Source organism: Perna viridis, chromosome 10 (assembly GCF_037379345.1).
Source record: "Perna viridis isolate PV_CMFRI_1.1 ecotype Kerala chromosome 10, ASM3737934v1, whole genome shotgun sequence".
Lineage (NCBI taxonomy): Eukaryota > Metazoa > Mollusca > Bivalvia > Mytilida > Mytilidae > Perna > Perna viridis.
In genome coordinates this window covers 17,526,351-17,539,875 of record NC_142454.1, presented here as the reverse complement: position 1 = coordinate 17,539,875, position 13,525 = coordinate 17,526,351, and the positions used below count along the sequence as shown (strand labels likewise).

The following is a 13,525-nucleotide window of genomic DNA, read 5'->3' as shown; positions in this document are numbered from 1 at the left end:
TCAATAATACATCCTATTCTCTCAATGAAATTACTCAAATTATTCCTATAAATCCCTCAGAACTTGTCATATTTTGCCTGAATTCAACCAGGTAAATCTGTTCTCATTTATTTTTCAGGCCAAAAGAAAGCAGTTATGGGTTGCCGTGATAGAAAAGGCAATGGCTAAACTACATGGCTGTTATGAATCATTGGTTGCTGGGAAGTGTATAGAAGGGTTATCTACCCTGACGGGTGCTCCTTGTGAGAGTATAGAGCTCCAAAGTAAGTGATGATCATAAAAGTTAAGGTTTTTGTAAATGGACAGAATCTTGATTATATAGATATTTTCTAAATTGCCATTTTTGAAATTTTATTTTCAAAGTAAATTCAAATATGTCATGACCAAATACTTCTGAAGAAAGTTTTTAGATGTTTGAGATGGTTTTCTTAGTCTTGGTATTTTTATACTTACATATCCTTGTATAGATAAGATTTATTGAATACTATTTTCCAGAGAAAGATAGAGAAGAAGATATTGACCCTGACATGATCTGGGCCAGGTTACTGAGTTCCAGAGAATCTGGGTAAGTTTGTTGTTAAGTGACTATAATTTTTGTATGATTCAAATGAATTCAATGCCCACTAAAACCGCTAATTTATATAAGGATCCAAGGTCGAACTAAGGTGCTCACATGAAATCAACAAGTTTTTAAATCCACAAAATGTTGAAGTTGATACAAAGCAATGTGGATTGTTAAAAACTTATAAAAGCAATGATAATTTTTAGCGAGAAATGTGTGTCAAATCCTATGTGAATTTGACATGGGTTTAAATTTTGTGATATCAATACAGCATGTAAGATAAAGATCTTCTTGTTTGAACAATTGTTGATTCAGATAAGCCAAATTTCTTTTTGCCGGAATAGCTCCATATACTGATTCCTAAAATTAGACTGAATCATGTCCTAATATATCAGTTGTGTTTTCAGGTTTTTGATGGGAGCATCTTGTGGAGGAGGAACTATGAAAACAGATGAAGAGGTTTATGAGAATTTGGGACTGAGACCAAGGCATGCCTACTCTATACTTGATGTGCAGAATATAGAAAACAATAGGTAATGGCAAAATATATACACCAGCTAAGCTGATGAATCATGTGGTAGAAATGTCAAATTTGGCATACTTGGTGCTGCAGAAAAAAATATTCAGCCAAATACATGATCTAAAGTATGATAAGAAATCTCAAGAATTTTAGTTAGTCACATGACCAAAGCAGGACTACTCAGCACAACCACAACACAAATTACATGAAAGACATTTTTTAACGAACACAATTTTGTGTCATTTATCCTAAATAGGGATATTTTTGCATCTTGTTTTGGTTGTTTTCTATCAAAAAGGTGTTTTTTATACCCCACTTTAGAAGTGGGGTATATATAGTGATAGGTGTGTCTATCTGTCCATCATTTCTTCCTTCCTGTCACAGAGTGGGGACCCATCGCATATCCATTACACCCCCTTCACCACTGAATGTAATTTAATGAAACTTTAACAGAATCTTTATTACATACACAGGCAAATATTTTTCATGTGAAATTCATGTGAAATTCACATGAAATTAACATGATTTTCATGTGAAATTCACTAAACACGAATTTCATGTGAACATTTCGTGTGAATTTCACGTGAAGGCTCCATTTACCCGAATTTCACGTGAACTCTGTCACTTAGTTTATTTGCTCAATTCAGGTGAAATTCATGTGAAATAATTTTGCCTGTGTACCCCCACTATGTACCTATTTTAGATTTCTATCCAATTCAATAGTAACCTGGAAGCCCAGATAATATTTTCGTTCTACAAGTTTCTCTCAAATATAACCCTGGGTCACCAGTGACGTCTTCTGTCCTATGATTAGGTAAGTGAATATGACATTATTTTATTTACTTTTATACGTTCCAGTATTCAAATTTAAGGAAAAATACATTAAAATATTTTTTTTCAAATTACTTATATCGTCTTTCGATATAAATGCATAATTATATAGTTAATTAAGATAATCTCATTTTTGTTTTTATTTTATTTCAAAAGCGAATATTTACTCACTTATTGTGTGTATCCATCGATGGTGACCAGAGTTTATATTTTAGCGATCCTAGGGTTGCTTATGATATTGACCGGGGAACCAAATTAATTCAATAGATGCATGTTATCAAATGTGGAAGTGGGGGTATCAAATGTGGGAGTTTTGGGTATCAATTTTATAGTGAGCATGCTCACAGTTATCCTAGTTTTTGTTTTTTTTTGTTTTTTGCTTTGTTTTTTTTTTTTTTTTTGTTAGTCTAATTTTAGTGGTTCTTCTGCATTTAGGTTCTATATGTGAAAATTGAATTCAGACAAAATATTTAGTAATACTTTTCGGTCTATCATTATTTTTGAATTAAAAAACATAATCAGTTGAGTTAAAGAAAAAGTATACAAATCAATTATTCTGACTTGATATAATGAGAATAATAATGGATGATTCTGGCTGATAAGCCATCTCTTGCAAGGGATGATTCTGGCTGATAAGACATCTCTTGTAAGTGATGTTTCTAGATGATAAGACATCTTTTGAATAATTGGACCACTCTTCTTTAGCTAATTTAGTGTAGCAGTATACTATCAATTGATTGCATGGTAATTAACAGAGTTATTTTTCCCTAGTTCTATGAACACTAAAAGATGCACATTTTTACACTTATTATGTGCAGTAGGACAAAAATACATGTTGTGTTTTCTTCTTCAACTAGAATTTCCCTTTTTACAGTTATATAACATTTTTCTCGTATTGTACAATAATTTTCCTGTGAGGAAGCTACAATAGATTGTGTTTAACATTGAACAGCGTCTACACCATTGGCACTTCCTGTTATTGACTATGTAAGGTTCAAATAGTACATTATTTGTAACATAACATCATAGTACTAGTACGATAAAAAATAAATTGGTTAACTTACCTGGAAAGCCTTTTTATGCTGTTAGTCTTTCTATCAAGCAGAACAAAAGCTATATAAGGTTAGATGTGAAATGTATATGAAAGCTTTGGCTCCCATAGTTTTCTAGATTAATTTGGCATTATTTTTCACATTTTCAATTCAACAGATTGATACGGTTGAGGAATCCATGGGGACGATTTTCCTGGAAAGGAGATTGGTCAGATAAGTCTCCTCTGTGGAACAAGATTAGTGCTAGGAAGCGAGAAGAGATCATGTTACACGGTGATACCGAGGGTGTGTTCTGGATATCACTGGAGGACTTACTAAAGTAAGATTTCTGTTATTTTTTTAACATTCTAATGAATAGTTGACAATTTGTTTTGAAAAATATGATGATCTAACTTAGGCTGATTTATTATTTCAGTGAGTTTATTTCATTGGTAACAAACCAATGATGAAAAACAAATCTGTTTCTAAACTTACCCCAACCTCATAATAGAAAACAACTCTATACATATCAACATTAAAGAGTAATCAAGGGAACCAAGGTTATAGCGGTAATCAAAGAGTAATCAAGGGAAGCAAGGTTATAGCGGTAATCAAAAGAATGTAATCCAGGGACAAAGACCAGACATGGAAAACAGACATACACAACAAAGAACATAAAGTAACTAAAATCATACATACAAAGTAACAAAAGTAAATGAGCAACTCGGACTCCACTAAAAACTGGGAGCATGGACCAGGTGCAAACATTATTGAAATATTCCAGAATGACAACAATATGACAGTTGACATGGTATTCTTACTATGAGTTTTTTTTTTAATATTATTTAAGGTATTTCGATAGTGTAGACATCTGTAAGGTACGAGATAACTGGAGGGAGACCAGAGTTGATGGGACCTTCCCCATCAATGCCAGAGAAGACTTTAAAATGGTTAGATTGACCGTATTCTACACATCTGAGGTGGAAGTTGGTGTCTTCCAGGAAGGTGTCAGGTACTTGCCTTTATTAACTGAAGACTTACTAGTAAAAAAGATTTGAGTAAAAATATCCCTAAGACAAAAACAACATATCTTGACCAATAAGAGGGCATCATCAATCTTCAATGTTGATCAAGGCAATGATTGTATTAAAGGGATGGGGTGTCAGTGATGCCCTATATATGTTGGAGATTGACAGAAATGGTGCAGTGTTCTAGGATTTTTTTTGTCAACTTGACTTACCACAGGTAAGTGGCCTCTAAAAAATGACTTACCCAGACTTTAAATGAACTTACCCACATTGAAAGTAACATTTCAAAGACAAAATATGTGTCATATGATTTGGTAACAAGTGCAATCATTTCTAAGAAGCAGAGAATGTGATGTATTTTTACTGTCTGATTTGTGTGAATACACTTAGATAACAAATGAACAATTTCTCTTTTCTTAATCATAAATTTTATCCCTTTCCTTTTTATCAAGTTTTGGTTTCTTAGAGGTGGGGGGGGGGGGGGGGGAGCTCTACCTCTTTTGAGGATGTGTACCCAAAACTATGGAGACCCATTTTTATTTGGAACTTCCCACCATTCAAACATTTAGTATTGTATTTAAAAAACATTGCTGGTCATAACTTTGATATGAACTATGAAAATTGTATGGGAACTTTTACATTTTTATGACTTTTCACCCTTTAGTCACCTTTCTCAGACTCAGGTGCCCCTTCTCTCCTCAATACATTTCATATTTATTTGCAAACAAATATATAATGATGAAAGAAGCTATCCATCTGTTCAAAATTACGAATTTTGAAATCCAGATTTTCTTATTTTACTGTTTTCGGATTGAAACTTATTGTTTTCGCATCAAGATCGTGTTTGACTTCAATGGAAGAAAAGAGATCTAATTACAGGCGCCAATAGGATCGTGATTAATAAAAAAGCAAAACAATCACGATTTCTAAAGAATAAAACTTAAATTCTGCTGAAATAAATTCAGAAATAATTGTCACAGGTCAGGAAAGTAAGGACTCATTTTCAACATACCCAAACTTTAAAACTGACTTCCCCACAGGTAACCAAAGGCACCCAAAGAACTTTTCTGACCTGAAAACTCACCACGGGTAACTGGTAATGGGAATCCTAGAACACTGCAGATGTAAATAATTCATTAGTGATTGTTTGAACTTTTTATGTAGGTGTAAAGCTGGACTTGCATATTCATATTTGCCAAGAAATCAATATTTTACAGTAATGTTTATGACATTCACCATAGGCTTATTTTTCATCTTGTTCATAGTTTAATGTTTAGCCCTTAATCTTTAAACTGTAATGTCATGAAACTGGTTTTTATACATGTAATTATAGAAAGTGTTACATTTAGATTCTTTTCAAGTAGTTGTGTTTTGAAATATTTCTCCTCACAAAACTGAGAAATTTAAGATTTTTAACTGAAATTTTAATTTTGTCATAGAGAATGGAGAAAAAGATTAAAATCAAGACTTGCAGTTTTTACCATGAGTTTGTAGAAAACTTGTAGAATGTGATATGGCAGGAAACATCACAAAGGAATAGAATCAACTTCTGGTCATTAAAAAGTCATCTACATTTAAATCTTTTGTTTGGAATAGGAAAAAAGACATGTACTCACATTAGTCTTCGAAATTGACACCTGCCTGACAGCCAATGTCTGGTGAAAGTGCTGGAGGGCTTGCAGAATTTGGCTAACATGCCATTGATTTTTTAAATTTTTATAAGTTCATTGAAATTTTTGAGCTGGGGCTTGTTGTCAGAAATTTATATGGCAAAGACTGCATATTAAGAGGATTTTTGTAGGAACAAAATTTCTTTTACCCTGTCAAAATATAACATTAAAAAAGCATAACCTTGAAATCAAAAAAATTGTAAAGAATTGAAAAAAAATGCTTTACTTATTTTACAATGTGTTACTACTGTAAAATGATTTTCTGACCAAAGTTGTCTCCCTTTTGTAGAGGAGGCAGTATTGGTAAACAGTCTACAGCCGATCTCAGTGTGCTCATTCTCAGGGAATCTTCTAGCCCTACTCAAGCTTTCGGACCATTAGTAACTAGCAGTAAACGGCAACTCAAAAGTTTTGTAGGATGTAGAGCCATGCTGGAGCCAGGAGAATATGTTATTGTCACATTAGCCTTTAATATCTGGACTTTAAGTAAGTGCTTATTTTGTCCTAATTAGATATTTTATGGGAATTGCCCATCATCTTTTGATGGTGGTATATTTCTGTCTGTCTGTTAACATGTACAATAAATCAAAAATACTTTAAGGAATTTAAATTTTTTATGCAACTTTGGTTTCATTTTTTCTTTGTTTTGTAATATTTGCTGTAGAATTCAAAAGATGGGAAAATCATATCATTAGTTTATTGTATTTTTCAACCTCATAATTCTCTGCCAGTACTTTTTTATATATATGTTACTAACAGGTTGTGATTTAAAATTTTTAAGAGAAACGAAAACAACCCTTGAAATTATTGATGCTATAATACATATTGTTCATGCAAAGACTTACAAAAATTGCTGCAGTGAAGTAAATGAGTATAACAACTTCCCCTGTTTGTAGCTACTAAACCACCAAACGATAGATGTAACTATGTAATGTCCATACACAGTTCTAAAGCCTTGATGGTGGAGGAAATCTTCACCAAGACCAGGAAATATGAATATGCAATGGCTGATGCCATCTGTCAGCTGGCTATAGCCAAAGGGCAAAGAGAAGGGGTAAGTCAGAGTTAGACATAATGCATAATATGCATCTTTGAAAACAGAATCTGGAAATTATTGCATTGTTTCTTTTATTTGTGAAGAATGTTGTTAAGACAATCCCAGTAATAAAAAATACTGAAAATATTTCACTTAAAATTTATATTTTGGTCTTAAATTACTAAGTATAAACAAAAGTGCACAAAAGAATTTCAGAACTAACAGTATAGCAGTAAATTTTCCCTACAGGAAGTGAGGTAAAGTTAGGGTGCAATATATATTTTGTAGCATCTGCTGTACAATAAAAAAGTTATGTAAGAATATTGGAAAATATTATCCCTCATAGAATATTTATTGCACTCACAAGCTCCTGCTGTATTAAGTTTTACTCTGGGCGATATTACCCAATACTCCTGCAATAGCCATAAACTGCAATTGTCAGAATGTTTAATTGTTAATTGGTTTATCTGTGTGATATTTTTTTGTGATGCTGTTATGCTTTTACCATCAAATACAGGTTAAGTACAATATTGGTGTACAATGCAGGAGTTATGACTCTTTTCACATTGAAAATTCAGTATCTGTGATTACCAGTATTGAAAGATGTGCATTTTTGTATGGATACTTTGTCTTAAGAGTGCATAATAGATATGTTTATCTATTTTATACATGTAGATACTCAAACTCAAGAATGTGTTATTGTAATCGATGTATGCGTTTATTTTCAGATACGAGAGACAGTGACTGTATATTCCTTGATGCAGGGTTGGTCAGGTGGCTTATATTTGGTAGAGAATCGTTCACCAGATAAATCTATTCATGTAAACTGTGACTGTTCTGAAAGTACCAATGTTGTATCTACCAGGGGTAATTTGTCTTCGAAGGATTCTGTCCCACCACTCCACAGGTAAGCCAACTACATTTATCTGCAAATTTATATTGTCTTTTCGTTGCTTTTACTGCCTAATATCTTCCTTCTCAAGGTAGCTTTGATACTAAAAATATCAGCAATGCCAAATGACAATGTTGCATCAAATGGACTGTCTTTCCATCTGTCTGTCCTTAACTAGTCATTCAGTACCATGTTCATATCAAAGAACCATTCAGAATTTTTCAAAAACATTACTTTTATGTTTTTATTTGCCTAAAAGAAACGGAATGTGTAAGTTATGTATGTGTAAGTGTGATGCTAGTATGGTTTCTCTTTTGTAGGCAAGTGATAATGATATTAACACAACTGGAAAGAACAGCGCCATTTCATGTTTCACGTCGTCTACTTCATCGTATGAGCACAACACCGACAGGCCTTGGGAATTGGGCTCCACCCGGTGTTAATCATGAACCATATCTCACATTGAATGTGGAAAGTCTCCATGCTCCAAGACCATTATGAAAACTGCAAGCATCATTGAAATACTAAAGAAAAAGGGATCAGATACATTTGACATAACAGGATTATCTGAACATTTCATATTGAACATTAAAAGTTTCCATGCTCCAAGACCTGGTTCAATCTGCAGCTGTATCGAAGAAAGTCTATAGAAATACTGAAGAGAAAGATTATATAATTTAAGATGCAAAAAAAAAAGAACCATTAATTTTAATAATTCTTATCTCATTCAGAGCATGATCATGTCAAGTTTATATGATAAACAAAGCATTTGTAGTGATCATGAACTTGGTTAGTGATTCAAAAAAGAAAGTTATGTTGTTCAATTAGAAGATTGCTCATATCAATTTTTGACAGTTCACTGCCTTAAGATTTTATTATGCATAAATGCATGTACATATGTTTACATGAAACTTGTGAATTTTGATTGGTCAGTTGATGACAAAGAATTAGATCATTAAAATGACATTTATTGAAAAGAAATTTGACATGGCCATCATTGTGTGAATTATTCAAGTGTAACAAGAATTGAAATTGTTGTAAAGGAAGAGTTACTTCCCTTTGTTAACTATTGTTTGTTAGTGATAACCTATTAGAAGTTTATTTTTCTCATTTAAATATATGCATTTACCATGTGATCTTGTAATATTCATACCTTAAGTAAATATGTGTTTAAACATTCAAGGAGAATTTTTAAAAATATTTTGCTGAAAAAATACACGCACATTTGGTAAAATGTTTTTCACAAACCATTAAATTGGGAACAAAAAACCATCACTTGTGTGTTTCAAGACAATATAACTGATGAAATAGTGTCAGTTTGTGGCAATTTTAACATTTTTCTCACCATTTAAGTAGCTGTGTAAGCATCATGCAAAATTTGAAAAATGGGATACACCCCAAAAAAGGCTACATATTTTTATTTTTGTAATTAAGTTGTTTTATGGGTCTATACTATGAAATGTGTATTTATTCTTTCAAATCTGCCTGCTCTTAGGAGATAATCCACACTGAAAATCCAGTAGATTCTATTGTATTTGAGCGCCATTTACAGAGTTATCTCCCTTAATTTTGAAATCTACAATACATTCTATATAAATTTTATCTCTTAAGAGCACGGGTTATATGAAAAACCACATGTTAATTTCTGTTTACTATGATATTTCAAACAAAATATCAAAAATAAAAATATGTAGGCTTTTTAACCCATGAATCACATTTTGCATGATCCTTAGCTGGAATACTACTTAATTGTTTATCACAAGAAGTTTTTGCTTGGGAAAGTGCAAATATAGTGTGAAGCACAAGAAACGATTATAAACAACTTTGTAAGAAATCACTTCAGCTATGTCATGTTTTATTTGTTCTTGTGTTTACAATCATTTTTTGTGAAGGTATTGTTAATGCCAAAAAACTGTAATGTTATTTTTCCCATAATTTTAACTTTGATAAATATCACACCATGAAATCCATGTAGATATAATTTGTAAATACTTTTTTAAAAAGTAAAAATTTAACTAAACTTATGTAGGCTTGAATATTTGAATGTAATTAAAATGGAAATAAATGTTTAATTAGTTGGCGCAACAAAAAATTTTTGTAAAGGCATTCTGTTATAATGTCAAACCGTTATTTGGTATAAAAATTAGAACAAAATTTAATCAAATTTCAATTTGATAGTAACAAATTTGCACAATTGACCTGAAGTAATTATGGTATACAAAATATGGAGATAGACTTTATCTGGTTGGTTCCCATGGTGAATATGTACAATTATATTGAGCAATCTTAGCTTTTAGCGGAATTTTAATTTTGAAACATTTATTTGGCAACAAATATGAGCATAAGCTCACATACAATTTAGGTGATTCATATTGTTAGGCTAGAGGTACTGTAAATATATTAATTTAAGCGGCTGCTAATTTTCGTGGATTCTGTCAAGTGAAAATATTCTTGGGTATCAGTTTTTTCGCAGTGTAAAAAATAAGCGTTATATATAGGGTTAAAAATCAATTACAGTAATCTTTATCACCTCTACTTCTTTCATTGTGTTCAAGTTTGATTTTTTTAGTTTTTTGGGGGGTTTGTTAAATGGTTTAATGAATATCACTTGAATTCTTGCATAAAATTCTTATTGGTTCTGGTTTACTGTTTACCTTGTACAATTTTTATTGTGAATCTTTATGTTATTATGTGTTTTATCAGCATTTTAACTTACAATTTCTCTCTGACTGTGATGTACTTGTTTTTCCCACCAGTATGTGTGAACAGGACCCTTAATGGAGCCTCTTGAAACCCCTCCCTTTTCTTACAAGTTCAAAGTTATTTTTGCTTTATGCAACCCTTTCCAAGTCTTTGGTCGCTATATATATATATACCAAAAATACTATTCATCCATATCTGAGCAGTGATATTTATGTTCACATATACCTGTGATTTTTCCATGACTTAACTTTTGTATCTATAAAAAAATTTTTCTTATTTTCATGAAATAATCCACATAAAAATGTAAAATTTGTGTACAGTTTTTGGTTAAAAAGAATGTATTTTCTGTGATAAATGCTAAGTTTATGAGGTAGATTCTCCTACATAAACTGTTCCGAAGGTTAACAGGTATGAATCTAATGAATTTAATGTTGAGTATTTGATAGAAGATAGATTGTAGTGTGAGCTATTTCTTCTGCATTATATTTGTATTTAATACAAGTTCAAAATTCATTAGGCGCATTCTGTATTAGAATTTGCTACTGTAAATTAGAAAATATTGTTCATTCAGTAGTGCAATTTCATTCTTTTCTACTAGAATTAAATTTATGTTTTTAGTACATCAAGAAAATCCCACTTAAGTACCATAAAAAAATTCATTTTATTTATTGCATTTGCAATTCATTTGCAATAATATTGCATTAAGTATCAATCTTTATAAAAAATCAGACATAAGGTGATTCATGTATGTCAAAAACCCAAAGAATTCAGTTTAATTTCTTGTTCAGAACCAGTTACTTATCACATAATCTGTCTTAGTTTTTCATTTGGTTGTTGCGCTTTTGAGATAAAAATTACATAGATTGTACATGAAACAAACACTTTTCAAGAGTTATCTCTCTTGATTTTGTTTGATTTGGTTGATTTTAGTGGAAGATAAATGTAAGATTTTCTCAAACGTACAGATTTAAATACAGAAATAAATATCTTTATGTGAATACATAGCATATGCAGATTGAAAAAGCATTGTTTATTTAGTGGGTTTTTCTACACAGTGAATCTCTTTATTGTTGGCAGTGTCTGAATTTTATGTGGACTGGTACTTAAATTGTCATTATTGCCATCTTAGTATTTACAAATTTTGTAAAACAAGTGGAAAAGATTTCTATGAAGTAAACCCAATAATATTGTGTTTTTTCTGCAATACTGAAGATTATGCAATTGCTTTCAAATTTAGTATTTTATAAAGTTAGAAAGTAGATAAGAAAGAGATACAAGAAATGTACTTATACGATCCTAATGGATTGGCTGTTACATGTAGTTTTACTTTCAGGCCCATATTTTTAATGCATAATAAATTTTAAGTCAAAAGATTATGTTGATATTTTCTAGTTTTTTAATAGAAATAGCAGCTGGTTACTTTAAAAACAATGACAGGGAAGTAATGAATAATGTACATATTGGTAGCCTCAAAAGGAATAATTTGGGTGTGCTGCAAAGCATGAAAAATCTCACCTTTACTCTTCAAAATACTTTTTCAACAATGACTTTGAATTGCATATATCAATTGACTTGAATATTGAATTATAAATTTTAAGTAGTTTCTACATTGACAATTGTAAAAATGATATATAAAGGTGTGTTAATATACAAGTTTTGACTTGATGCATTTATTTTTGCCATAGAGTGTGCAATAAGCATTATAGATACTATTGTAGTGGGTAGATATTTGTCAAACGTATATATTTTCTGAGTTTGTGTATTTAAATAAAAAAGTTGATAATGTATTAATTATAGAAATTATTCATGTATTTGAGACAAGAATTATCTGGAAATTTAAAATATAGAAGTAGTAAAATGATATTGAAAAGTGTTGTACAAAGATAAAGATTTGCTAATTTGTTTGGGTGATAGTCTCAAGGATAGTTCCTCCATATCTATACTTCATTATGCAGTTCACGATACCAGACCAGAACCTTCATGACCGCTTTCAAACATTGACATGATTTGGGGTATGTATCAACAATTATTTTCTATTTTGTCATACATTGTAGAATTATAAAACACTGCTGATATTGATGCCGTTCTATCAACCTTATCTGTTACAGAAGTAATGACAGAGGTGTCTTATATAGTTTAAAATAAATGTATGAATGAGTTTAAACTGTTTGTTTATTTGGTCCATCCAGAATTCCATATTATTTTTTAAAGAAGAATATAGGTTACAACAAATTTGAGAGAAGTCTTGCTTCCCTTTGATTATCTCCCTTCCTAAAAGATCTCGGTACTCCTTGAAACAATTGCCCATACCACTACTCAAGAAATTGTATAGATATTACCCCATATACATTTATGTTTTGGGGGGATCAATGACTTTTCTTATTGGTCAGTGCTAAATGGAAATTGCATGGTACACTACCAGCATCCGCCATGACTACAAGGAAATCCTTAGTAAATAAGATGGTGATTGAGATTAAAAACTGGCCTGCAACTTTATGAAGGCAACTGTAAAAGTTTGGAAGCTATGGCTTTGTGGTAGAATCTGCTGCAATTTGACTAATTTTTAAAGTTACTTTGATTGGTCTATATGTCAAGTAAAGTTTAATTGTTTAAGGAATGACTGTTACATTTTTTTCGATCGACGAAGAAGAGACCTCAAACAGGTGGTGTACACTTAATGACCTGCGTAGCAGATTATTTTCAAGTGTGCACTTCGGTGATTGAGGTTATTTCTTTATGGGGTTACTTTCAGATTGTTGAAAGTAATAACATTTTAAATAGTGAAAAACCGTCGAAAGGGGGAACAAATTTCAACATGGCTTAACAGATTTACACGAAAATATGACTGCAGGTAGATGTCATCATGTTGAACCGTCTAGCCGCCAATCACCTATGCACGTGGCTAATTTACATAACAGCTGTATGCAAACTGCCAATTTATAGCGCTAATGTTTAGTTAACGATGCCAGGAAAATTTGGATTCGCTGCAGCAGCATTTTCTTCCATGGACATGATTTCGCCTGACATTAGGAATGACATTGTTGCAGGTACATGTAAAGATATGAATTTGAACGTTTTGTTAATTCCCAACTACGAAAACCCTTCAAAGAAGGATTTTAAACAATATGATGTGAAAGACTCATAAGAAATATTTCCTTTGATAAATTTGTTATGGCCGATACAAACGTGATATTTGCTCCGCATTCCCTGCCCGCTCAGAAGAGCTAGATTTGTACCTAGCCCACATAATAG

The 13,525-nt window shown here is 31.7% G+C and overlaps 1 protein-coding gene across 6 annotated transcripts in view; it reads left to right on the top strand.

The window, feature by feature from the left end:
* LOC148604779 (calpain-15-like) overlaps positions 1–12,431 on the top strand; it is a 40,020-nt gene extending 27,589 nt beyond the window's left edge. For all 6 annotated transcript variants that reach the window (XM_088551216.1, XM_088551218.1, XM_088551217.1 and 3 more), the window contains exons 5-13: positions 119–263; positions 496–565; positions 970–1,095; positions 3,123–3,284; positions 3,795–3,956; positions 5,932–6,128; positions 6,539–6,696; positions 7,407–7,585; positions 7,891–12,431. In XM_088551216.1, coding sequence (XP_088407342.1) covers positions 119–263; positions 496–565; positions 970–1,095; positions 3,123–3,284; positions 3,795–3,956; positions 5,932–6,128; positions 6,539–6,696; positions 7,407–7,585; positions 7,891–8,071 — 1,380 coding nt within the window. In that variant the 3' untranslated portion in view covers positions 8,072–12,431. The remainder of the gene's footprint in view (positions 1–118; positions 264–495; positions 566–969; positions 1,096–3,122; positions 3,285–3,794; positions 3,957–5,931; positions 6,129–6,538; positions 6,697–7,406; positions 7,586–7,890) is intronic.
* The last annotated feature ends 1,094 nt before the right edge of the window (positions 12,432–13,525 follow it).